Below are 27,927 nucleotides of genomic sequence, written 5' to 3' on the forward strand. Positions count from 1 at the left end.
CGTCCCCACTAATGACAAATATTCCCCCCTGTGAATGCTCAGGCAGAGAGAAGGCTAAGATTACCTCTTGGACCACAAATACCCTGCCATTAGTGCATTCTGATTATTTTACTGATTGCTTATGGGACTTTCTGGTACATCGTGTTTTCACCCATTTTTTCATCATATGTAAATTTGTATTGTTATTTGTGTTCGATAGCATCAACTCGCTTTGGGATTTAAAAGTCAAAAGATTTTTTTTGGTTGTTTTTCCTGTTTAATCATGCATGCTAGAAGCTTATATAATAAAATGTATAAGCTCACAAATTGAAATCTTTTATATTATTTTGTTGCGTCTAAAGGGAAAAAACATATCATTTTGGAGATGGTCTCTCAAATCCTGAAAAAACAGTAGAAAACCTCAGATACTTTTTAATTGAAATGTATATAGAATGCATGTTTATGGTTTGACCTGAACATCTGAAGGATATTTGTTAATTGGTTGTTAAAATCAGTGTTTTTTAAATGTTGACACATAGCATGCTTTTTAATGCCTACTTCTCATGGTTATAAGTCCCTAGTTTTAGAACTTCAGTGTTTTTGCTCATTTGATAATATTTGATGTGATTAGTGAACATCTTGTTTTTTAATAAAATTTAGTCAGAAATTTTCCTTTTCCTCCCTACTTATGCAGGCTCCAATCATCCCTGGTCTTGCTACCCAAAAATTCTTTTGAGGATTAAATAACTTGAGGTGCTTATCACAGTGCATGGAAGGGCTGAATGTAATTGTTTATCAGTGAGACAAGAAAATAAGGAAGCTGAAATCAGTTCTTTGAGGCAGACACTGCAGTTTATTAATAGTACAGCAACTAGAGGAGGGAAAGCCGCAAGATTGAACCTTTGGTAGGGAAAGGAGTTTCTGTAGCCATTCATTTGGATTGGGTGTTCTCAATTATGTGTGGTTTAATCCTTTGCAGGATACTGATTGAATAGAAATGTCTTCCTTTACAATAAAATAATAAATAAGTTAAAAGTTGGAATACAATTGAGATATCATATTATATTTAAATATACAAGTTTTGTGTTGTATTTGTTTGTTGTATTTTATATTCTCTGTGGTGTTTAAGTGTGTCCAATGATGTCTTCACTGTTTTTTTATTTTACTTTATTTTTTAATTACCCTAGTCACGTGAACTGGAAATTTCAGTTTATTGGCGTGATTGGCGATCTCTGTGTGCTGTAAAGTTTCTGAGGTTAGAAGATTTTTTAGACAACCAGCGGCATGGCATGTGTCTCTATTTGGAACCACAGGGTACTTTGTTTGCAGAGGTAAAAATGTATTTTATTAAATGCACATAACTTTGAAATTAAATACCTATGCAGTATGATATAGAAATGGAGCATTAGGCTAAATGACAGACAACTTGAATTCTTGGTTAAATTCTACCAATAAATAGGTATTTAGCTATTTAGCTCTGGCAACCATTTAACTTCTCTCGGTTAACTTTTTCATTTGGAAGGTGAGACTAAATGATATCTAAGATTCCTTTAGGCGTTCAAATCTGCAGAGTTTCATGAGTTTCGTGGGCCATAAATTCAAAGCTATTTTTATGGCAACTTGAATTTTCTTCACTGCAGGTTACGTTTTTCAATCCAGTTATTGAAAGAAGGCCGAAGCTCCAAAGGCAGAAGAAGATCTTCTCCAAACAACAAGGTAGTTATTAAGAATCAAACATTGACCATTTGGATTATTTCTTAAATACAGAAAATGTAAAAATTTCTTTGAAGTGTTCTCTATTTGGGTGTGTTTTGTATGCTTTTTTTCCTTCTGTTTGTAATTTCTCATTTCTAACTTTTAAGTAATTTTTAAAATATGTGCAATTTTTTACACAAATAATGCACACCTCCTAAGTTTGTTTGACAGCCACACTACCAACCAGGTGTCTTGTTAGCGTGATATCTTTGTTTATTTTTTACAGCAACATGTGAAAAACTTAGTATAGCGGCACTTAGGAAAATATCACAAGGAAAATATCCTCAGATTATTGTAAGCAAACCCAGGCATCTTATTGATTCATTCATAAATATTGCACTCTGTTACTCTAAAACATAAAGATTCGTTTTTAAATCTTCACCACATGTGAACATTAGACTTAAGGGGGTGGGGGGAGAGCATGCGGACAACTAATAATTTCATGCCTGTTTATTATGTACTAGCCTTTAATAGGGAATACATTAAAACTAATTTTTAAATGACAAATTTTGTTTGTTCTTCATAAATTATAAACTGATGAATATGAATTTTAAAATTAGGCTTTTGGTAATATACAAAGATATTACTTATTTGCTTTATTCACAAAATATCCACAGGCAAAACATTTCTCAGAGCTCCTCAAATGAATATTAATATTGCCACATGGGGAAGACTAGTACGACGAGCTATTGTAAATCACTCTGGCACCTTCAGCCCTCAAGCTTCTGTGCCTACTACAGAGCCAGTGGTTGATGTACGCGTCCCTGAACTAACACCTCCAGCTAGGTATCTGTCTAAGATTTTATGCTTTATAGAATAATTGTCGTGACATTCTTACATATTGGTTACAGTGAGTGAATTGAAAATCTAATTTTTCAGAGTTGAATCTTGAAATTAGTCTTCTGCTTACTAAACAGAATTTAAAATGTTGGCTTTAACTTTAAGGCTATTTAAAATATATACTTTTGATTACCGATTTTGGTGTGTTATGTTATGTTATGTCAGTGATTCTACGGTAACCAAATTGGACTTTGATCTTGAACCTGAACCTCCTCTGGCCCAGTCACTACGTGCGTCTTCCCTTGGAGAAATAGATGAGTCTACTGAAGTAAGAGTTCTGGATACACCAGGACAGGTGCGACATTTTAAACTTTCACTTAGTTTGTGTTTACCAAGTGAATTAGCAGTAAAAGCTACGTACTGAGGGAATGTTCCTTTCAGGTCATTAAAAACTGTATGTACAATATATGTATTGTTTCTTATGAATAATTTTTATACCTAATTAAGAAAGAGCTAACAGAAGATTACCAACTTCTGAATGTTGCCTTTCTGTTGGCATTAGCCTCTTCATTCTTATGGACCGATAGAGATCGAACAGGCCTCTTAAGCTAAAAAAAAGCCTATTGGCATGGTTGACAGTAGATGGCATGCTGCCCGATAAACTCTTCATGTTTACCTGTGATCTTTTGTCATATGAATGTTAAGTGGAAAGCCAGATAGTCAATATTCTAAAGAACATATTATACTTGGTTAACATTTGTGAGTTTTTAAGAATGATGATGATGATAATGAGTTTTTCATATTTTAAGATTAATATAGGATTCATAATCATGTGAATGACTGGCTGATATCTCAGCCTTGCATTTCTCACTAATATTTATCTTGACCAAAACATGTTTTTCTTTAGTCATATGAGCTTGTTTGTGAAAATTGTTATGGCTTATTGAGTATTTACTATTTTTCAGGATTCAGCAACTACTTTTTCTGTTGAGAATGATACAAATAGTGTAATTCAAAAACCTCAATCTGAATATGAACCTGATCTTCCTCAGTCGGGTCTAGAGTATAGTGGTATTCGAGAACTTGAGGATGGAAGGTAAAAAATTTATACCATTTTGTTTTTACGTGTTTGGTCCATACTTAGTTGCCTTTTTTTTAAATTGAAATTACTATTTTTAGATCTCATCAGAGGTTTCAGTTCAATCTACAAGACTTCAGATGCTGTGCTGTTTTGGGGAGAGGACATTTTGGAAAGGTAATCTTTTTAAATATTGTGCAGGAACTCCAAAATTGATGATAGATCAACGGGGAAATGATCATTTATGTCTTATTTCAGGTGCTTTTGGCTGAGTATAAACACACAAATGAGATGTTTGCTATAAAAGCCTTAAAGAAAGGAGACATTGTGGCTCGAGATGAAGTAGACAGGTTAGTTCTCAAAAAGTTAAATTGCTTGTTTATCTGAAATTTTAATTTAGTTATGAGTATATATTTTAGTACCCAAACTGTCATTTCTTGGTATATTACATGAAGCGGATAAATTAATGTGTCTACATTTGACATAAAATACACACTATAATTAAATGCTGGATTCACTGCCCCGCCCCAATTCCTTCTTTCCCTTTTGACAATTAACTGATCATCAGATTCCCAGAGAACTTACACATTTTGAAATGTTAAGGTGTTTCTCTTGAAGAAGAAACCATTCATTTATTTGTGTTGGATTGGTCAAAAATCCATTTCTTCTTAATGAAATAATGAACTCATTTACAGAGAATATGTACTTAAATAATAGACTTAGACGCTCGGAAGAAACTGTTGAATCATATGAAAAAGCTTGTGTGTGCTACATTTCAAAACATATCTTAGATATTATTTAGTGCTGCCGTTACTAAAGTACCACAAATTGATAGCTTTTACAAACAGAACTTTGACTTTTTCTTCACAGATTAGAGGACTAGCAGCCTGAATTCAAGGTGCTTGTTCCAAGAGAAGGCTTCTTTTGCACTGGGAGCTACCTTGTCTCTTCAGCTGTTCTTTCGCTCCTTGGTGGTGGTGTTCATGTGGCATGGCATCTGTGATCCTTTCTTTGATAGCTCAAGAAGTTGATCTATGGCACACTCTATAACAATGCTGTTACATTAACATCACAGAGAAAACCATTCCCAATTGGGATTTTAACCACAAGTGTAGGCTAAGACTGTAGATAGCACATTCTGAGGGTAAGCGAAGAGGGGAGAAGGGGGGGGGGCAATAGGGAGCGGATAGCATCGATGACTGTGTAACCCCACTCGATGGGATCCAACAACGGAATTGTCTGTGAATGGATACATTGGATTGTGTAAGATATGGCCAAAAGTTAAAAACTGTTACAGGGAAAGTAATAATAAGGGTTCTTGGTAGAGGAGGGAGGGATTAAAGATGAGCTGATCTTAAGGAGTTCAAGAAGAAAGAAAATGGTTTCAAACTATTGTGATAGCAATTGTACATTACTGCTTGATGTGATTGAACTACGGAATGTTACGAAATCTGTAAGCGCTTCCAATAAAATGACTGTGTGGCTCGCAGCCCAAGGCCTAACCACTGCACCACCAGGGCACCTCCTGGGAAACATAGAGTACAGAAAATGGCGGGACCACACGGAATGAGTGAGGATGATACATTGTAAAAAATGGAAACCAAAGAGGACCTGATGCAAAGGGCTTAAGTGGAGAGAAAATACTTTGAAAATGATTAGGGCAAAGAATGTACGGATGTGTTTTATACAATTGATGTATGTATATGTATGGATTGTGGTAAGAGCTGTATGAGCCCCTAATAAAATGTAAAAAAAAATGGAAACCAATTATCACTGAGTAGTCTAGAAAATCTTTAATGGGAACCTAATTTGGCGTGTAAAGTTTCACCTCAAACACAGTATTTTTTGAATGTATGTGGAGATGCATCCACATCAATTTACATTCATTAAACCTAGAGATTTAAGATGCTATGGGTATTTTTATGGATTGAAATATGTTCCACCCAAAATATGTCTGTCTATTCCTTTTATAAGTTAATTAATCATTTTATTGTCAGCTCTATTGTTTCTGTTAAAAGGTAACCTCAAGGGATAATTTCAGTTTAAAGTTTGAAAAGTATTCCTGCGTAACACATGCAACACCTAAACTGTCAGAACTTTGAAGGTAAAGATTGTCAGACACTAGAGAATATACTTTTTTAAAAGACTATTTTACAAAATTAACATGGAGTGATAAAATCTAGAAATTGTTATCTAACAGATGGTAGGTATATTTCTTATTGAACGAGACTTTCCAATTGATACCTACAAGTATTTATCTTGTACAGTTTTAGCTCATTCCACCCACTGCTGTTGAGTTGATTCCCATTCCTCGCAGCCCTGTCTGTAGGAGGCGCATCGCCTAATCTTTCTTCCTCAGAAGCAGCTGGTGGTTTGGATCCACTCACTGTCTTTGTGATTAGCAGTCTATTGCTTACCCAACAGTACCACCAGGAAACATCTGTTTTACAAATGGAAAGTGTAGCCCCATGTAATAGAGAGAGAAGCCTGACTTCTAGTTCTGATTATTGTTTTTAATGGTTTAGCATTTCATTCAACCTCTCTTAGTCTCGGTTAACCTGTTTAAAACTACCATCCAATCAGTGCTAACTCATAGCAACCCCGTAGAACAGGGTAGAATGGCCCCTGTGAGACTGTAACTTATTTATGGGAATAGAAACCCCTTCTTTCTGTTGTAGAGCTGCTAGTGGTTTCGAACTGCCGGCCTTGCAGACCGCAGCCCAGTGCATGTCCACCAAGCCACCAGGGCTCCCAGCAGTTAACCCATAAATTTAAAAACTAAACTTTTTGGTAATAACTTGCTTTACTAGGCTGTATTAGAATAAGGAAGTTGTTGTTTTTGCTAGGTACCACTAAATCAGTTCCTACTCACAGGAACCCTATTTACAGCAAAACAAGGCACTGCCTGGTTCTGTACCAGCCTCACAGTTCTGTAAGCCCATTGTTGTAATTACTGTATCAGTCCATCTCCTTGAAGGTCTTCCTCTTTTTCTGCCCTTCTATTTACCAAGTATGATATCTGCAATAATCAGCCAGGGAGGCCATATCTGACTTTCTCTGGCTTCCCTATCGCCACACATGCTTCCATGCTCCATCCTTCTTTGCCTCCTCAGACACAAACTATTCCTCTCGTGCCATTCTGTATGCTGAGTTTCATAATTTGTGGCTGTGGCTATGAAGTATAAACCCTCTTAATTATGAATATTGTTTTGTCTGTGGATTTATTAGGGAAGTCAGTAGATTTCCACAAGTCAAGGTCAGCAAACAGTAAGGATTTAGTCATTGCTTTCCTCAGCCAGCAGCCAAATCTCTCCTCAGTTCTCAGTCTCTCAGCCACATGGCCTTTGCCTCCATGGGCCACCTTTCGCACAGCTCCATAGTTTCAGGCAAGTGTGAGATAAGGTATCCCATAGCTCTGCACTGCTCTTTCGGAGTCTCTGTGCCCAGTCTCTAGGGCATCTAGTCTAGGGGGTCTCCGTCACTTCAGATCGAGATCTTGAATCTGCTCTTTCAAGGGCCTCCTGGTTACCTTTCTCTGCTACTGCCTTGAAGTTGGCTCATCCTGATAACCGAGGGGTAACTAAAACTGACCAAGCCTCTCTTTAAGTGCTACACAGGCTCTTATTTGCCATAGTCCTGTACAATCATTTGATAAGAGTTACAGAAACTTGAGTAGAAGAGCCATATTAAGAAATTCCACTCCAGCTCAATGCCCTTTCTGGAACTGGGCTCTTCTAGTAACATGACCAAAGTGTGTGAGAATGGAGGCTCACAATCCAGCCTTCCAAGGAACATTTTGGGTACACTCCCTCCCACACTGAGTTTGCTCTTTTGGCAGCCAGTCTGCAGTATTTTCATTATTCTTTGCAACACCGTAATTCAAGCACGCCGATGTTTCTTCAGTCTTCTGTACTCAGAGTCCAACTGTCATATGCATCTTCTCAGAGTGACATTCTTGCTCTACAATGCTTTACAGAGGTCTTTCTAGATGTATACATTTACTGAATGCAAGCAAGATGAAATCTTTGACAACTTCAGTTTTTTTTCTGTTTAGATAAAATTGTTGATGTCTGGGTTTATCATCAGTTTTTAGTAGGCATTAGTTTGAACAGATGGATCTTCCCCACCCCTTACTTTTTAGCCCCTTTAATTTTCACTGCTTCTTATATTCGTATACACTTAATAAAACTTTTTGATAGCTAAAACTGCTTATAGAAAATATTCCTACGTGTTTTTAAAAATATCCTGAACACCATATTGCATGTTTGGAGCTATACAAAGAAACTTCAAGAAGTTCATGGTTAAGTACAATGACAAGATAATGGAATTTCTTCACAACTTTTTCACGCCCCTGGAAATTTTAGGTTGCATAAGCAGGTGGTTAAACAAAAGCTTCAGTCCCATTTTCAGTCTATTCAAATGGCAGCAGTGAAAGGGGAAAATATTTTTCCATTACTGGAAAAAATGTTTATCTCTGATTCGGAAATGGAAATTCATTTGTTTCTTAAAATAATCAGACATTAATTACCGCCTCTGTTAATCTTGTGTGGTTTATATAACTTTCTGATACATTGTTCATACTTTAAGACCAGTCGTTTTATGAAAATATTTTCCAATTAATTCTAAAGAGAATAATATTAATGTTGCATTAAGAGTATTTAGATCGGTCGCGCGGCCGCGGCGGGGGCGGGGTGGCAGGGAGCTGGAGGCGCCGAGGAGACCCAGTCCAGGTGAAGCCCAGGTGGGTGGGGCCCAGATCCCCAGTGCCTGTTGGAGCCCCACGAGGAGGTCGCCAGGAGGAGACTCCTGTGCCGTCGATGTAGCTCTGACATGACGATGCCATAGGAGACCACGCAGCAGGGCCGCCGGACGAGCAGGCTGCTGAAGGATGAACAGTGAGGAGGAATTTTTTGATGCCGTCACAGGCTTTGACTTTGATCATTCCGGGGAGTTTTCAGAGGCGAGTCAGAAGCTCCCTGGAGGGCTTGCCTTGGACAAGTCAACCAGCACAAGTCAGAGGGTCAACAAAACCCAGGAAAGGCCTTCCCAAGAGAATGGACTTCACACACACAGGACATGCCTGCCCGCCCCCACGTTCAGCAGGAGTGACTTCAGTGTGTGGAGCATCCTGAAGAAGTGCATCGGCTTGGAGCTGTCTAAGATCACCATGCCCATTGCCTTCAACGAGCCGCTCAGCTTCCTGCAGCGCATCACGGAGTACATGGAGCATGTCCGTCTGCTCCACACCGCCTCCCGCCAGGCCCAGCCACTGGAGCGCATGCAGACGGTGGCTGCGTTTGCCGTGTCAGCTGTGGCCTCGCAGTGGGATCGGACCGGCAAGCCCTTCAACCCACTGCTGGGAGAGACGTACGAGCTGGTGAGGGAAGACCTGGGGTTCCGGTTCGTATCTGAGCAGGTCAGCCACCACCCTCCCGTCAGTGCGTTCTATGCGGAAGGGCTGGCTCAGGACTTCATCTTCCATGGCTCCATCTACCCGAAGTTGAAGTTCTGGGGCAAGAGCGTGGAAGCCGAGCCCCGCGGGACCATCACCCTGGAGCTGCTGCAGCAGAATGAAGCGTACACGTGGAGCAACCCTGTGTGCTGCGTGCACAACGTCATCATCGGCAAGCTGTGGATCGAGCAGTACGGCACGGTGGAGATCTTGAACCACAGGACCGGGGACAAGTGTGTGCTGCACTTCAAGTCCTGTGGGCTGTTTGGGAAGGAGCTGCACAAGGTGGAGGGGCACATCCAGGACAAGAACAAAAAGAAGCTCTTTATCATCTACGGCAAGTGGACAGAGTGTCTGTGGGGCATAGACCCTGCTTCCTATGAGTCCTTTAAGAAGCAGGAGAAGAGGGGCAACCACGTCAGAACACCAAAGCCGGAGAGCAGCGCCGAGAAGGCCGACCCCGACGTGGCTGACAGCGTGCCCGAGGCGCTGGAGACGGTCCAGGTCATCCCGGGCAGCCGGCTGCTCTGGCGGATCAACTCTAGGCCCCCCAACTCAGCCCAGATGTACAACTTCACCAGCTTCACCGTCAGCCTCAACGAGCTGCAGGCCGGCATGGAGGACAGCCTGGCGCCCACGGACTGCCGCCTGCGCCCTGATATCCGCAGCATGGAGAATGGCCTCTTGGAGCTGGCGAGCCAGGAGAAAGAGCGCTTGGAGGAGAAGCAGCGTGAAGCCCGGCGGGCGCGCTCCCAGGAGGGGACTGTATGGCGGACCAGGTGGTTTCATCAGGACAACAACCCCTACACGAAGACCCCTGACTGGCTCTACACAGGGGGCTACTTCGAGCGGGATTTCTCGGACTGCCCAGACATCTACTGAGGGATCCGGGCCCCTGGCCCTGCAGGCCTGCCCAAGGCTGGTCCACCCTGGCGCTGCCACTCCAGGGATAGGTCACCGCTGCAACCAGCTCTTCTGACGCCCGGTTCCGGGGCCACGCCATCCCTGATGAAGGACTCCATTCCAGCTCACTTCCGGTTGCCAAACCTTGTCCTCCCATCGCAGCCTTTTCATAAAGGCCACCCGAGCCTGTCCTGCCCGCTCCGGTGCAAGCAGTTCTGTCGGGCCCTCTCTGTGTGTGACAGTCAGTCACTGGAGGCTTGTCTAGCTCGTGGGCCCTGACAAGCTCCAAGGTAGAAGAAGGGGCCTGTGCCCCTGGGATACAGAGGCCTGAGCCTGCTCACCAACGAAGGCCGGGGGAGTGCGCCCCCAGCAAGGAGCCCGGGGCTCTGACAGTAGAGGAGCAACGGGATGAAATGGGAAGTCGTCAGATTGTGTATTTTTATCAGCATTCAATAATGTAAAGATTACTTTTAGAATATTAAAAAAAAAAAGAGTATTTAGATCAAGAAATAAAGTAATCACGAGAAGGATTAGTACTAATAAAGAGAAGTAGACAGTTCTGGAGTGAAAAATAAAGAAGATACAATTATAGGAAGGCAAGAAAAAAGTCAATTACAAAAATCTACCAGTATATGTTTTAGTTGCATGTCTTTTTAATCAATTACTAGTTCGAAACCCCCAGCCACTTCACAGCAGAAAGAAAGGCTTTCCCACTCTTGTCAACGGGTACAGTCTAGGAAATTCACAAGGGCCGTTTTATTTCTGTCCTATAGGGTCACTGGGAGTCAGCTTCGACTCTATAGCAGTGAATGGTTAGGTTGTGCGTGTGTGCGTGCGTGTGTGTTGTTTTTCTAGCGTGGACTGGAAATAGCTCAAATTAAACTTGTTATAGCTAAGTATTATCCTTTATAATATCTGATTTCTTTAATCATACTAATATTTTAAAAGGTGTTCTTCACATACTTGTTTGTTAATATCGGTTCTCTTACATAGCCTAAAGTTTCTAATTATATTATTTTACTTGGAAAATTTCCCTTTTTTATAGAGCACAGAATATTACAAATCCGTCTCTTTTTAAATGAAAAGTAATTATAAATTAACTCCAAAATAAAGTAAATTATACACAAGGATATCCTCCCTATCTACCATTAGTAGAACATTCTCTTTTCTCCCATTTCTGAGGAAGGATGTTAAATTTATATTATTGTAATATCTTCTCATTAATTCTCCCTTTCTTACTAATTCATAATTGAAGACAATGGGATAGTGTTAGGGGTACATTGTTTTACATAATAGAATAAAGCACAGTTGACTATAGAATTCAATCCTGTGTGTATTAGCCTTGTTAATGATATGATTTCCCACTGACAAAAATAATGCCATTTTTAAGTGTCTGGCATATCTAATAATATGAATACTGGAGAAAGTGCACCAAAAAAACATGATGAGCCTTGCTTATCTAGTGAGGTAGAGAAGACACAAATACTTAAATTATGTAAGTAAAAGGGTTGACATATTTTAGTGAAAATTAAGCAACACAGGCAACAGCAGTTCCTGGAAGGAAGAAATCATGATAAGCTGATGAATTTAGATGGGGATTATAAAGGAATTGGATTTATACTTTGTCTTTTACAGATACAGGTATTTTAGAAGATGGAGAGATGAGAGAGGACAATCTAGACAGGTTATGGACAGAATTAATCAAGTATAAAAGTTTTGAATAAGATTAAATGTCCCATGGACTTTGCGGCATGTACTAGCTAGAGAAGTACAGGGCACAGTAAACATACTCGTGGTGGACTGTACTGTGTGTACTGAACCTTATTTTAAGGTCCTTTCTTTGTCCCAAACTACATCCACTATTGGCAGTTCTAGTTAACTAGTTCTAGTTAGTGAATGGCATTAAAACCATTTGAAGCAGTATTCTAACCAGTGAGTCTTAATCTTTTATGTGATGTACATCTTCATTGTAAGTGTAACCTAACATCTCTCGGTGCACACATTGAATTTGTTCGGCAATACAAACCACTGACAAAAAAGAGACCATGTTTGTCCTCTGATATTGTTGTTCCATTACCTTAAGCTGGAATCTTTGCAGAAGCAGATCACCTACCACGTGTTGTCCTGCAAAGCCCTGGGCGGGTTCAGTTGGCCAATCTGTACTTAACCTTGTGTCGCATGGGCACCTTGTTTGTCATCAACTCGAGCCTAAAACAATTTACCAGTTTTGTCCATCTGAATATTTGATCTACAATAGGTACAACTTAGATTGTCTTCTTAAACTGGATATTTTTATACTCATTTCTTAGATTTTACCCAAAGCAAATTTTGACATTATTATTTTCCAGTGAAATGTAAGCAAAGACTTAAAATTATTTTTAATCTTTAATGAATTATTTCTAATAATGTTTTCAGCTGTGGTAATATTTAGAAACTTTGGTGACGTTTTCAAAAATTATCTCAATATTTAAAAATGAACCAATTTTCAGGTTCATAACCTAGAAGACAACTATACTAATATAGTATTAAAAATTGCACTCTTTTTATACCCTGCAGGTAGACTTTTGAGTGTTTCCAAAATTATATTCCATTTTTTTTAGAGTCCCCAGATAAATGCCTATATCATTGAAATTAGCATTTTAAAAGAGTCTTTCTCAGGAGGCCCAAATGAAGGATTACTCTCCTCTAACATCACAGATTTACTTTGGCATTTTGGAATAAACAAACAAAATCTTAAGCAAACTTAAAAAATGATGGCAGTGCCAAATTTTCTTTCTACTCTCAAAAGCAAAAAAAAAAAGTGCCTGTTTTTGGTTAGATACATACATAAATAACTTAAGAAAGTAAATTGATTTTTTTAAAAGTATTTTATCTAGTTTTATTCTGCGTTTTAAAGGAAGTTGATTAAAAGATATTTCACAGGAAAGAATGAGTGATTTTACACTGGGTAGAATTAATGTTTCACAGGCAATAATTTGACTTCTGTTCTTTGTAGCAGATAGTCACAGTTCTTGGAAAATTTGTTATTGCAGTAGATTTTCATATATATATATATAATATTATATATATATATGTATATATATATATATATATATATGACTCTGAATGCTATAGAATTCTGCAAGGGACCACTTTATATTTCGCAATTTGGGTTCATTAAAGGAGGCTTTTATTTTCTAAACAAAACCTTATTTTGAATTAAATAAATTTAACTAAAATTAACTATTTTAATTTAGCCTTCTGCATTAAGATACTGTGTTTAATTAAATCACTTATGTCTATACATCTCAGTTGTATAATTTATGCCAAAAGTAATGGAATATTTAGCCTATAAATTATAAATACTGTCTTTTAAAGTACCTAGGTCACAACTGTTAATCTTATATCTTAAATTATGCTTTACTTTGCAAAGGTCTCTGACCAATCCTTAATTAAATTTCATGATTTATTCTTCATTTAACCCTTTAAAATTAAATATAGGTATGTCATATATATTAATAATATTTTAGTTTTTATCTAAACATTTCAATTAATGTTACTTATATCAACTAAAAGTCAGCATAGCATATTTAGGATAACTAAAACACATTTTATGGACCTTAATCCATATTTAAGAAATTTGTTTATTTTAGAATTGAGTAATTTTTCAAGAATTTATTTCCAACTGGAGTTTTTTTTTTTTTAAAAAGTCTCTTAATTTCAAAATGTTTTCTTTTACAGCCTCATGTGTGAAAAAAGAATCTTCGAAACTGTGAATAGTGTAAGGCACCCCTTTTTGGTGAACCTTTTTGCATGTTTCCAAACCAAAGAACATGTTTGCTTTGTAATGGAGTATGCTGCCGGTGGGGACCTAATGATGCACATTCATACTGATGTCTTTTCTGAACCAAGAGCTGTGTGAGTATGCTTCAGACATTTCTCCAGTTTTTCCATGACTAATTTCTCTGTGAAATCTTTTTACTGAAAAATAAATCTCCACAGGCAATGTTAAAACTCCTTACTTAACCTTTTTTGTATATATGGATATGTTTACTGTTATATTAAACATTATAGCCTAACCTAAATCTCAATTGATAATTTAGATACTATTTAATATTTAAAAAATCTTTTTTCTATTAGATATTCTCCATAGGGAATGTCCTTCAAGTCCCCTGGTTTTAAACGCAAGCGATGCTCTTAATAAGTATTGTTAAGTGACCAAAAAGTCCAGAATTATATGTATTCTCAATCTTCATAAAATGTTTACATTTGAATTACTTAAAGGAAATCTTAAAATGTACGTGTGTGTGTGTGTATAATGTGCTTGCATTACTTACAATAGCATTAATGAGTGCAGGAGAAATTGGTCAACAAGTATTGCTTCTAAGGAAAGGGGTAGTAGAAAGCAGACTTTTCACTGTAACTCTAGCAGCTTTTGAAATTGATAGGACGATTCTGCTCATTCAAATTAATAATAGAAAGCACTTGAAATATACACATATATGTGTGTGTATATTATCCCAGTTTAATAGCTCTTAACTACATTTTATAATAGTCCCCATCCCTTTACTTAATTTTTACCATGACTATTAGAAGTATGTAGATCAGATAATAGTAATAACTGTCATAACATTCCTGTCAAGAATTGGGATTAGTGCTAATTAGTAATGAGGCATTCAAAAAGGAAATGTGTCAAGGCTGCCAATAATTCATTCCTTCAATATTTAAAAAATCAAAAGCAGGGCTTCTGTCTATGCTAACTGTCATTGTGTGTGTATGTGTGTGTTTTAATAAGTATATATTGCAGCTCTTCCTCAAGAAACTTATATTTGCTGAAAATTAAAACTATACAAATGAGAAAATTGTATTCTGTAGAATTGATTAATAAAATACTACATTACAATTCTCCTGAATTAAGTCCCTTCTAATCATTCATGTCTCAACTCAGATGTATTTCTTTGGGAAGTTCTTTTCTTTTCTGAGCACTTTCTCACTCGACTAAATCTGTAGCCCAAATCAATATATTCTACTTTCTGTTATATTTTCTTCATAGTACCTTATTTCTACTGGAAATCATCTTATTTATTTATATTTTTATTGACTTTCTTCCTTCAGTTAAAGGGAAAAAAGAAGTACCATACCTATTTTGTTTACTAATGAAGCATTTAGAAAAATATTTGGCACAACCGGCAGTTCACGAATTTTCATAATTTCAATCTGTAGACTCAAAACTAGTTTGATTTCTGGCTTTGCTTTTCCTGCTCTCAGATTAAACAGATTACTTACTTGTTCTGCTTCTTTTCCTGGATATGTTTAATATTAATACCTTGATTAAGTAAACTGAAAAATGAAAATATGATATCTGGCATATAGCAAGGATCTACTGAAATATGTGCTTTAATTAGTATATCCACTTTAACTTTAGTACAAGCAGGGAAATTTATTAAGAAAAATCCAGTTATTTTTATAATTGCCAAAATGAGGTTTTGTCAGAGAAGTTTGTGATAAAAAAGTTAGGTATAAAATAATTGCCTTAAAAGCAGCTTTAGATAACCATTTGTTTCATTTAAGTGGACTTCTAAATTCATAGTTTCTAAACTACAATCAAATAAATATTTGTAAATAAATACATTTTTAAATTCTAGATTGTTTTCCCATTTTTATAAATTTTTTAAAAATACAGAAACACAAAACATTTTAAAGTCTCCATCTACATATCAGTATTCTAAAAAATATGTAAGGACACATATCAAATGAATAAGAGTATTTGTCCCGAAGAGTAGGTTAGGGCTGAGATGGATAGACAGGTGAATGTAATACTGGATATGTATTTTTTTATTATGTATTTTATAAAGAGCACATTCATGTATTCCTTATATGATTAAGGTCTGATTATAAATGTCTCCTTTACATGCTATTATATGCTGAAGACATTTCAGACTTTTAAAATTTATTCCTTTTTTAATTCCATTCCTCCTCATTCAATAAGTCTTATCATGTTTCAGATATTATGCTAGCTATTTAGGATATGACACGGAAAAATACAATCATGGGCCTAGCCTCAAGATATAATATTCTATAATCTAGCTTGGCCCACATTTTCCTGACACTCAGACTATATATCCAGTTAGTTATCGGATCTCTCTGCCTCCCTGATAAAGCAATAAAGAGTCAACATGTCTAAAGCCAAATTTATAAATTTTTGCAATTTCTGAATTTCTTTACGTGTTAATTTTACCTTGAAGATAGACCACAGCTATTCCCTCTCCTTCATCCTCTACAGCCAATGAGTCACCAAATCCTATCATGCTAGTTACTAACTTTATCTTGACTCCATCTCTTCCTGTCTATTAAACTTGTCTACCTTGGAGGTTGTCACAGTCTTTAATCTATATTGTCATAATACCATATCATGTCTTCTTTTTTCCTCTGGTTCTCTATGTACTTGTACCTCTGTACTATTATTAGAGAAATCTAAGATATGAATGTGATCATTCTCCCCTGCTTAAAATACTTCGATTCCCTATTACAAAGAGAATTTCAGGATCCATACTATTACATTTAGGGTCCTTAACATCTCCCCAGCCTGTCTTTGCAGCCTAATCTCCCACTACAGGCAGTCCCTGAGGTATGAACAAGATTCGTTCTTAACTGTGTCTTGAAGAATTTGTAGGGAAGCACTAACCATTATATAGGGTTCTTATTTAGCTCTGCTTTAGTGCAAAAAAAAGGCTTCAATTCAAGCCTTTTCAGTTACTTAAAAGCAGAATATAAGTAAGTGCAGATAGTTGTGATGATGAATTTGTTGAAAGTAAGGTTGGTTAAGTTGTTTCAAGGTGAGGGCAAATTTTCTTAATACTACAAGGCAAGTAGGCATTGTATGTAAGTTAGAAGTTCTAACCGAGGACTGCCTGTGTTCTTTCCCACTTAGGCGAATCCTGTACTTTAGCCACATCAGATTTGTCGTTGATTGTCAAACATGTCTTTTACACTTCTCCTTTTTCATGTTCTTCCTTTCTAGAAGAATGCTTTATATCTACACACACACACACACCCGCCCCCAGGATGCTTCTGTTACTCTGTGTTACTATACTTACAGTTCAGTGTAATTATAGAACAGAGTCAAAATGTGTCTATTGTGAAGTCTTCAGGGACTTCCCAGTCAACTAGTGTTTATTGGAGAGACTGTATTTTCTCATTTTAATTTTACCTTATAATATATTACAATGTCTGACACATAGTAAGAACTAAATAAAAATTTATGAAATTAGAGTTCAGCTTTGAAGCATAAAAATAAAAATTACTCTGTGAACAGCAAAATTTATTATTTTTTATTTAATCCTAACAGATTTTATGCTGCATGTGTAGTTCTTGGATTACAATATTTACATGAACACAAAATTGTTTATAGGTAAGTTAATTTTTGATTGATGGTTTATTTTTTGTGAATTAGAATTAAAGATAAGGAGGGTCGTTTATGTGTAACCAGCCTCTTTTCGCTTATATATGAGGGGTACCCCAAAGAACTTCTTCCCCCTTCCGAAGCTATGAATTTAAATTTTTTTACAAAACAACCTTATCACCTTCAAAGTACTCTCCATTACACTTAATACATTTGTCAAACTCATCTGTTTGGATGGCTGACAGCACCTCCCTCGTTTTTGTTGTTTTTTTTTTTACCTCTTCTATGTTATCAAATCGCTGTCCTTTCATGTCCCTCTTCATTTGTGGAAGCAAAAAGAATTCATTCAGAGCGAGGTCAGGTGAGTCAGGTGCATGGGGCAAGAGATGTATGCTGTTTTTGGCCAAAACTGGTATACTTAGATGGCTGCATAAACAGGTGCATTGTCATGGAAAAACCAGTCCCCATCTGCCACAAATCGGGCCTTTTTTTGTGCATACTGTTATGCAACCTTTTTCCGAACCTCTAAATAGAAAGCTTGATCAACAGTCATACCTGGTGGAACAAACTCCAAATGTACTACATACGAGTGGACATTTTTGTTCCTTCAGAAAGTTGACAGGTGTCCAGATCAAGGTGTGTCATCAATCACCATTTCATCTTTTTTAAAATGAGAAAACCACTTGTACACTTGAGTTTTCCCCATAAAGCCGCCCTTGTAAGCTGTGTTCAGCATCACAACAGTTTCTGTGGAAACAAAATTTCATAGCTGCATGCTGTTCTCTTAAATTGGCTATCACAAGAAAACGAGGTTTGCGTGAAACTGCTTTTACGAAAAAATTCACTGTGACCAGAAAGAACCTTTCCAGCTGACCCCACTGGTGGGTGCACGGACTCAGAGCAGGTAGCTAGATGCTCACCTAGCCAGGAATCAACACAACGAAAATTCCACTCCACCTAGCTCATTTCCAGTTTCTTGGGGTACCCCTTTGTGTGATATGATTCAAAAACCCAGAAAACTTCAAAGTATTGTTTTGAAAGGCTTATAGTTAACATAGTTAACTGATGGACTTATTTATGTCTGATCATCATTGATAGCCTATCAAGCAGAACACATTTCACCAATGATATTCAACCTAGTGAATGTTTTGTATTCAACTGCTGCACAGAACCACTAAAAAAGTATCCTTGAATACCCAGATTAAACCCACTGCCATCAAATCAGTTTTGAATCATAGCAACCTTCTGTAGGTTCCAAGACTGTAAATCTTAATGAGAACAAACAGCCTCATTTTTCTCTTGAGGAAGCAGCTGGTGGATTTGAAATGCCAACATGCCATTATCAACCCTGTGCGGAATCCACACTACCACCAGGACAATGTTAGATAGCTAATTGGTGTCAGAGGGAAGATACAATGTAAGAAAGTCTTGCTACCAACTGAACTGAGCCGGGTACTTAGTTGATTTATATACTCGCATAAGCTTTGAAATTGCAGACCAGAAACAAAGTAGATCACTGCTAAACGACTACATTGTGAATAACACTTCTTTGGTGTTAGGTGCTGCTGAGTGACTGCTGAGTTGTAGCAAGCGCATGTGATAGAGTAGAAGAAATGTCCTGTAGGATTCTCTTGGCTGTGAAGGTTACCAGCTCTCTTCTGTAGAGCTGATGAGTGGGTCTGAACCTCCAACTTTCCAATGAGCAGTCAAGCAGCACTTAACGGTTGGTCCCACCAGAGCTCCTTAAAGTTCTACTTTTCACTGTACTATCGAGTAGATTCTAACACATAGTGACCTTATAGGACAGGGTAGAACTATCTATGTGGGTTTCTAGGACTGTAACTTTTTATGGGAGTAATCAGTCTGGTCTTTCTACCACAGACAGGGCTGGTGGTTTAGAACTGTTGACCTTGCAGTTAGCAGCTCAGACCAAATTATCATATTAATATTGCTAAAGACCAAACAAATTGAAAAGGACAGTCAGTCAGAATTATGAGATTATAAACATTTGAAGTCAGTTGAGGGGTAAATCTCACCTTCCATGCAAGAGACTGAAGTTTGCTTGCTGGCCAGTGCCCTGGCAGCACGTGTCGATCTCTAGTGCCCTGCACGTTGCTGTGATGCTGAACAGGCTCCAGCAGAGCTTCCAGGTGAAGATGGCCTAAGAAGAAAGGCCCTGTGGCCTACAATAAAAAATTAGCCAGCAGCCCTTCATGCCAGTGTCCAAGGTATCACTAAAAGTAAGCAACACAATACACATGACTTCAGTTAAACTTCTGAGGTTCTTGACTTACTTCAAGAAATAACAGGTTGATTTTTTTTTATGTTATTCTTTTCATATGTTACAGGGAAAAAATATTCTGAAACTTTATTAGGCAAAGTCAAAAATATGGCAGAAGAGAACTGAGCATTTATAATAGTTTTTAAATCTCAAATCAGAGCCTTAGAAAACCTGTTTTAGTAAAGAGATTATACCACTCCTGTTGAATTTTTTTAAGACCACATTATCTACTCATTTTATTGATACTTTGTTTTTGTCTTTTTGGTTTTGTTTGTTTGTTTGTTTTTGCATTTTCTTTCATCCTGAACAGAGATTTGAAATTGGATAACTTATTGCTAGATACTGAGGGCTTTGTGAAAATTGCTGATTTTGGTCTTTGCAAAGAAGGTAAATGGGTGTTTAAAGTTTTCTTTCTACTAGATTAATATTCCTTTGTGTTTCTGGTAGTTTTTTAGTTTGTCTGTGAAAAGCCAAATGTATTTCATTTTGGATTTATTTTTCATTGACATTGTGGATTGTTCATATAACCTAATTATCATGTTACAAATTTATTCTCTAAGTGTGAATATGCTTAAGTTCCAAAAATTGTATGAGACTCCAGTATTTTTTCTGTGATTAATTATTCTGCCACTACTCTTAAGAAAGCATTAAATTAAGTACCTAACACGGAATAAATTCTTTCCAGCTTCTTTAAAACTGTTAATATTTTCAAGTAGTAAAAAAGTATTCATGTGTGTGTGTTTACGTACCTACCTACGAACTTCGATTACTGTTTACAGAATCACAATCAATTAGTGAACTGGAGAAACGTGAAGTTTGAGTGTAACATAAGATTATAAAGCACCTGGGTGTAGTCTGAGTTTTAAATCCTACATCTTCCATTTACCTACTCTTGTCTTTTAGCAAGATAACTTTGAAACTTTGAGTTTTTTTTCTCACCCGTCAATAGATACAATTCTTCCATTTTAGGAGTTCCAGGAGCATAAGGAATAAGCCTCTGGCACAATGCTTAATATACATTACAGAGGTATTCTTTACATTTAATACATTATAACTGTCTAGCTTTCCCTATGCATTGGTGGTTTCTTCAGTCTTCTTTAGCTTTGTTTCCATAGTGTTCAAATATTTAGTAAGTTTTTCTTTAATAACTTGTGTAAATGAATGAACTATGTACATACATGTGTACTTGCTGACCTCCTTCCTAGCTATTGAATCCTGTAAAAACTTTTTTCTCCTGTTGGATTTTTCTGCATTCAATATTGATTTAAGTTCTTTTATTTCTTAGTTCACCCTAAGTCCACTGCTCTTCACTCTTTTCTTTAAATTTCAACGATATTCTTATTTTTGTTGTTGGGCTGTATCACCTCGGTGTTCACTCATTGCACACCTGTGCACAACAGACCAAAACAACGTCCAGTCCTGCACCGTCCTCACAAGTACTATGTTTGAGCCCATGGTTGCAGCAAGGTGTCAGTTCCTCTCTTCAAGGGCCTTCCTCTTTGTAAATGCTTCTTCACTTGGGCCAGAATGATGTCCTTCTTCAGGCACTGGTCGCTCCTGATAACATATCCAAAGTACATGAGACAAAGTCACACCATTCTTGCCTCTAAGGAAATAACACTCTAGTTGTACTTCTACCGAGAAAGATCTGTTTGTTCTCTTGACGTTCCATGATACTTTTGATATTCTTTGCCAATACCACGGTTCAAATGCATTGATCTTTTTTTTTTCCCACTTCAGTCATACTAACTTAATGCCTAACTTTCTCATGCACAGGAAGTGATTGAAAATACACGGCTTGGGTCAGACCCAAGGTGGTCAGACACACCTTAGTCCTTGAAGTAACACTTAAAAGAGGTCTTGTGCAGCAGATTTACCTAATGCAGTGTGTCCTTTGAACTCCTGACTGGAGCATTGATTGTGAATCCAAGCAAGATGAAATCTTGACCATATCAGTTGTCTCCATTTATCAAGATGCTACCTGTTGGTCCCACTGTGAGGATTTTGGTCTTTTTACCTTGAGTTATAATCCATACTGAAGTCTGCCGCCCCCCATCAGCAACTGCTTCAAATCATCCTTACCTTCAGCACACAAGGTTGTGTTCTGTGCACATCACAGGTTGTTAGTAACCTTCAGTCCTAGTAGCACATTCTGCTTCCTATCGTACAGCTTCTCATATTGCCTGCTGCACATGCAGGTAATAATAAGCACGGCGAGAGGTTATAAGCCTGACACACACCTTTCCTAATTTTAAAGTGCTCAGTATTCATTTTTTCTGTTCACATAACTGTTTCTTGGTCCATGTTTAAGTTCCTCATGAGGACAGTGAAGTATTCTGGAATACCCGTTCTTCTCCAAACCATCCCTAGTTTTTAATGATTCTACATAGTCAAATGCCTTGTCATAGCAAAACACAAGTAAAAATCTTTCTGGTATTCTCTACTTTCAGCTAGGATCCATCTGACATCCACAGTGATATCCCTTGTTCCACATCCTCTTCTGAATCCGGCCTGAACCTCTGGCAGCTGATGATCTTCAGCAAAGTTTTACTTGGATCTCATATCAAATTTTGCATCTTGTTGGATCATATTTCTTTGGAATAGGCACAAATGTGGATCCCTTCAGTCAGTTAGCCACAAAACTGTCTTCCAAATTTCTTGGACATAGACAAGTAAGCGCTCCCAGTGATACATCAGTTTGTTGAAATATTTCAGTTGATATTCCATCAATTTCTGGATCCTTGTTTTTGACTGAAGATTTCAGTGCAACTTGGACTTCTTCACTACCATTAGTTCTTTTTTTTGCTCTTTAACATTTTTTATTAAACGTTTTATTAGGGGCTCATACAACTCTTATCACAGTCCATACATATACATACATCAATTATATAAAGCACATCTGTACATTCTTTGCCCTAATCATTTTCTTTCTTTTTTTTTCCCTTTTCTTTTTTTACATTTTATTAGGGACTCATACAACTCTTATCACCATCCATACATATACATACCTCAATTGTATAAAGCACATCCATACATTCCCCGCCCCAATCATTCTCAAAGCATTTGCTCTCCACTTAAGCCCTTTGCATCAGGTCCTCTTTTTTATCCCCTCCCTCCCCGCTCCCCCCTCCCTCGTGTGCCCTTTGTAATTTATACATCGTTATTTTGTCACGTCTTGCTCTATCCGGAGTCTCCCTTCCCCCCCTTCTCTGCCATCCTTCTCCCAGGGAGGAGGTCACATGTGGATCCCTGTAATCAGTTCCCCCTTTCCAACCCACTCACCCTCCACTCTACCAGCATCGCCCCTCACACCCTTGGTCCTGAAGGTATCATCCACTCTGGATTCCCTGTGCCTCCAGCCCTCATATGTACTAGTGTACAACCTCTGCCCTATCCAGCCCTGCAAGGTAGTATTCGGATCATGGTAGTTGGGAGGAGGAAGCATCCAGGATCTGAGGGAAAGCTGTGCTCTTCATCGGTACTACCTTGCACCCTGACTGACCCATCTCCTCTCCAGTGGCCGACACTTGGGCCTTGGGTCTCCACTCTGCACTTCCCCCTTCATTCAATGTGGTATATATATATATATATACACACACACACACACACATATTCTTTTTTTTTTTTTGCATGATGCCTTATACCTGGTCCCTTTGGCACCTCGAGATCGTACTGGCTGGTGTGCTTCTTCCATGTGGGCTTTGTTGCTTCTGAGCTAGATGGCCGCTTGTTTATCTTCAAGCCTTTAAGACCACAGACACTATCTCTTTTGATAGCCGGGCACCATCAGCTTTCTTCGCCACATTTGCTTATGCGCCCATTTGTCTTCAGCGATCCTATCATGGAGGTGTGCAGCCAATGATAAGATGATTTTTTGTTCTTTGATGCCTGATAACTGATCCCTTTGGGATCACTCGATCACACAGGCTGGTGTGTTCTTCCATGTGGACTTTGTTGCTTCTGAGCTAGATGGCCGCTTGTTTATCTTCAAGCCTTTAAGACCCCAGTCACTATCTCTTTTGATAGCCGGGCACCATCAGCTTTCTTCACATTTACTTGTTCATCCACTTTGGCTTCAGCAGTTGTGTCGGGAGAGTGCGCATCATAGAGTACCAATTTAATAAACGAAAGTATTCATGCATTGAGGGAGTGCTTGAGTAGAGGCCCAAGGTCCTTCCGCCACCTTAATATTAAACCTATAAATGTAGACAATTAGATCTATTTCCCCATCCTCATATATATGTTTGCATACTTCCATTAGTTCTTAATAGTAACTGTGCTGCTTGGATTTCCTTATTTGTGAATAGACGTCCTGTCACAGCATTGTAATTCAAGATCTTGAAATGGCCTTTTGACTATGACTGCAATTCCATTTCTTTTGTGTCATTCCCAGCACAGTGAACCACATGATTTCCTGATTGAATATGGACAATACCCAGTCAATTTCAGGTCACCAGTGCCTAAGATACCATTCTTTATGCATTCCATTTCATTTGGACTTCCAATTTTCCTGGTTTCATGCATTCTGAGTTCAATTATTAATTGATTTTTTTCTGTCATTGTCATTTTGAGTTGTGCCCCAATATTAAGTGAGGGTCTGGAAAGCTTTACTCCCACCGATTTGACTCTGGTCTCGTCATTAGCATCGACCCTGCTTTGTGTAGGCAGATCTTCCTCAGTCATATTTTGAGTGCATTCCAACCAAAGGGACTCATCTCCTGACACTGTCTCTGACAGTGTTCTGCTAGTCAGGAGATTTACAGTAACTGACAGTGTTTCGATGCCATCTATCACGTTTTCTGTAGCTAATTCTTCTGAAGTAGACAGTATTTCCCTTCTTCAGATTCCATTCATAGTCTGGATGCTCTGCTGAATTCTGTTTACTTATCGTGATTCTCTGTTGGTATTTAAAATACCAGTGATAATAGCTTTAAATTTTTCAGCAACGTACAAGCCATCACTGTACAACAAACTGATAGACAAGTGGTGGAACTATCTTCTAAGTATTCCTGAATCTATTATTTATCTCTTTGTAAGCTTCAAACATATCTTCAACTATCTATCCAATATCTCTACCTTAATTGTAAATATGCACTTCAAAGTTACCCAAATAAAAACAGTTGTAGTTCTTAATTTTAGACTTATGCATTATTCACCCAATTCTGCTAATTTTTACTTCTGAATACTCATTCCTGAAATTTGCCATTTTCTCTCTATTACTGCCAAACATCTGACAACTATAATAGCCTCTTAGCTCTCACTAGTTTTTATTGTCTGTCAGGTCCTTTGTCATGCACTTGCCTCTGTACTCTCTTGCTCATGTTATATGCCCTTGGCACATCCTCTAACACACTTTGAAACCTACTTCAGCCTGTTCTCATGCTCCACCAACTGTGAATTTCTTCTACTCTTTCTCCATCATTATCACCCATCCAAGTTTTTCCCACAACAACTCGTCCTTTAGGCTCACCTCCCCAGACAAGTTCCTGAGACACTCCTCTGCCCTACTTGAGCTCAAGTCTGCTTTAGGAGTTCTTTGCTTCTTATCATGGTGAACAATCAGGTTTTATTCGTCTTTGTGTTCCCACTACTTAACTTACCGTATATACTCGAATATAAGCCGACCCGAGTATAAGCAGAGGCACCTAATTATTACCTGGGAAACCAGAAAAACTGATTGACTGGAGTATAAGCCTAGGGTGGGAAATGCAGGATGTGAATTAACACAGAGACCAGAGGGGAGAGATGGCGCGCAGCCACAGACACATCCTTACCAGTTCAGCTGCTGGTGTAAGTGAATCACTACAGGTCCTTCTGCGAATTGGAGCCGTCCACGTCATAGGACGGCTCTGATTAGTTAGATGGGAGTAAACAAACATTCAAAGCCCTGCAATGTCAGTGGGGCTTTGAATGAACAGCGACTTTGCATGAACAGCGGAGGAACGGCCATCACCCGTGAGATGTTACACCTCGCTGGGGTACCACTGACCCGTGTATAAGCCGAACCCCAGTTTTTCAGCACAAAAATTTTTGTGCTGAAAAACTCGGCTTATGCACGAGTATATATGGATGGGTAAGTGCTTGGAACATGTAACATTAAAAACAAAACATTATTCAATGACCAGATTTATTGAATGTGCTTTTCCTCATTATCATAAGAATAGTATATAATAATAATAGTTGCCAATTATTAGCTTATATTAGTGATCCCCAGGTCACTTTCCCAAGCTTTTATAATTAACTTGTGGCAGAGCTAGAATTCAAACTAGTTCTTCATCATTTCAGTGCCATGAAATTATATCAGTCGGATATTGATAGCCTGGGGCTTTCTGTAATTAGGCCAACTTCTAACTTCCTTTAAAAATAATTATACTATCATGCCATTTCTGACCCGCCCAGGGGGTCACCTCAGTCACGAGTCCTGCATATCAGTCTCGCCCCGATTGCCTTGGTTAGAAGGCTCTGGATCACTCTTGTAAGCTCTTCTGTTCAACAACTTAACGTGCCAAAATCACAGTCCTGTTGCATTTTTCTGTAGTCCCACCTGTAACTGGGATGGATTGATCTGCCACCAACAATGAATTTGTGCAGTTGTCTTTGTTGCATGCCTTATTTATTTAGTGTCCTGGCTTGATTCCTCAGATGCATTTTGACCTCATGCTAATGGCTTCCCTCCTTACATTTATATATCAATACAAGAAATTAGAATGAATGAAATACGGTAGCTATAGTGCTATAATAGACATATGTACTACATTAAAATGTCACAGATTTTATAATATGACTATAAAGGGGGAACCCATCACAGTGATCTACATATAATCCCTTCCTAGAGGGATAGACAACAGAAAAGTGGGTGAAGAGAGATTGGTTAGTGTAAGACGTGGGAGAAGGGTTAATAAGTTATCAAGGGTTCAGGGGGTGTGGGGAATGTGCTCATATCAAGGGCTCAAGTAGAAAGAAAATGTTTTGAAAATGATGGCAACCTGTACAAATATGCTTGACACATGGATGGATGGACTGTAATAAGAGTTGTAAGAGCCCCCAATAAAATGATTAATTTTATTTATTATTATTAAAGTAGTTGTCAGCACGGAATATGACCCAAGAAGTATTGGTTCCATTTCTGTTTTTCAAAAACTAACTTTCTATTTTTGGCTAAGCCACTTAAAAGACTCATGTATAATATAGATAATTGTACTATTTCTTTTTAAAAGTAGTATTTTATTGACAAGCATAATAGTGTCAAGGCCCCAACACATACTCCACAAAAACATCCTATGTGTTTATAATTATGCCTTTCAAATCTTTGTCCATTCGGCATACAGATTTTTACATATTTTTTAATTGTGCACACCTTTTTTTAAAAAAATAAATCATTTTACTAGGGGCTCTTACAGCACTTTTCACAATCCATACATCATTTGTATAGAGCATATTTGTACATATGTTGCCATCATCATTTTAAAAATAATTTCTGTTTGAGCCCTTGGTGTCAGCACCTCTTTTTCCCTCCTTCCCCCACATGTACACCTTTAAAAAATTGAAATAGAACCTCTTTCAAAACTGACTCTTATAAAGGGCTCAAACCCTTTTCAACATGTTGTTGTTAGGTGCCAACTCATAGCGACCCTGTGGACAATTGACGAGAACAGTGCCCAGTCCTGCACCATCCTGACAGTTGTTGTATTTGATTCAGTCATTGCGGCCTCTGGCAATCCATCTTGTCAAGGGCCTTCCCCTTTTGCTCTTCCTCTCTACTTTGCCATTAATAACCATCAGGGACTGGTCTCTCCAAAGTTTTTGAGATGAAACCTCACCATCCTTCCCTCTAAGGAGCGTCTGACTATACTTTTAAGACAAATCTGCTTGTTATTATTTTTTAAATCATTTTACTGGGGGCTCGTACAACTTATCACAATCCATACATACATCCATTGTGTCAAGCACGTTTGCACATTTGTTGCCCTCATCATTCTCAAAACATTTGCTTTCTACTTGAGCCCTTGCTATCAGCTCCTTATTGCCTTCTCTCCCCGTTCCTCCTTCCCTCATGAACCCTTTAATAATTTATAAATTATTATTATTTTGTTATGTCTTACACTGTCCGACATCTCCCCTCATCCCCTTTTCAGTTGTCCTTCCTCCAGCGAGGACAACATGTATGTAGATCCCTGTAATGGGTTCCCCCTGTGGACAGTTCACAGTACTTTTGATGTGCTTCTTGAGCACCATAGTACACAAACATTGATTGTTCTTCAGTCTCCCTTATTCACTGACCTACTTTCACATGCATATGAAGCAATTGACAATACCAT

General features: G+C 38.1%; 1 protein-coding gene and 1 pseudogene across 1 annotated transcript in view; both read left to right on the forward strand.

Annotated features, from left to right (window-relative positions):
• The window catches only part of PKN2 (protein kinase N2), a 132,901-nt gene that overhangs the window by 98,740 nt on the left and 6,234 nt on the right, over positions 1-27,927 (forward strand). Inside the window, exons 9-18 of the mRNA XM_075558070.1 lie at positions 1,167-1,310; positions 1,620-1,695; positions 2,352-2,520; positions 2,740-2,869; positions 3,480-3,610; positions 3,694-3,769; positions 3,851-3,942; positions 13,668-13,844; positions 17,275-17,337; positions 19,920-19,996. Of these exons, the coding sequence (XP_075414185.1) occupies positions 1,167-1,310; positions 1,620-1,695; positions 2,352-2,520; positions 2,740-2,869; positions 3,480-3,610; positions 3,694-3,769; positions 3,851-3,942; positions 13,668-13,844; positions 17,275-17,337; positions 19,920-19,996 (1,135 nt within the window). The remainder of the gene's footprint in view (positions 1-1,166; positions 1,311-1,619; positions 1,696-2,351; positions 2,521-2,739; positions 2,870-3,479; positions 3,611-3,693; positions 3,770-3,850; positions 3,943-13,667; positions 13,845-17,274; positions 17,338-19,919; positions 19,997-27,927) is intronic.
• On the forward strand, positions 8,313-10,344 carry LOC142456792 (oxysterol-binding protein-related protein 2 pseudogene; annotated as a pseudogene).

Source organism: Tenrec ecaudatus, chromosome 1 (assembly GCF_050624435.1).
Source record: "Tenrec ecaudatus isolate mTenEca1 chromosome 1, mTenEca1.hap1, whole genome shotgun sequence".
NCBI lineage: Eukaryota > Metazoa > Chordata > Mammalia > Afrosoricida > Tenrecidae > Tenrec > Tenrec ecaudatus.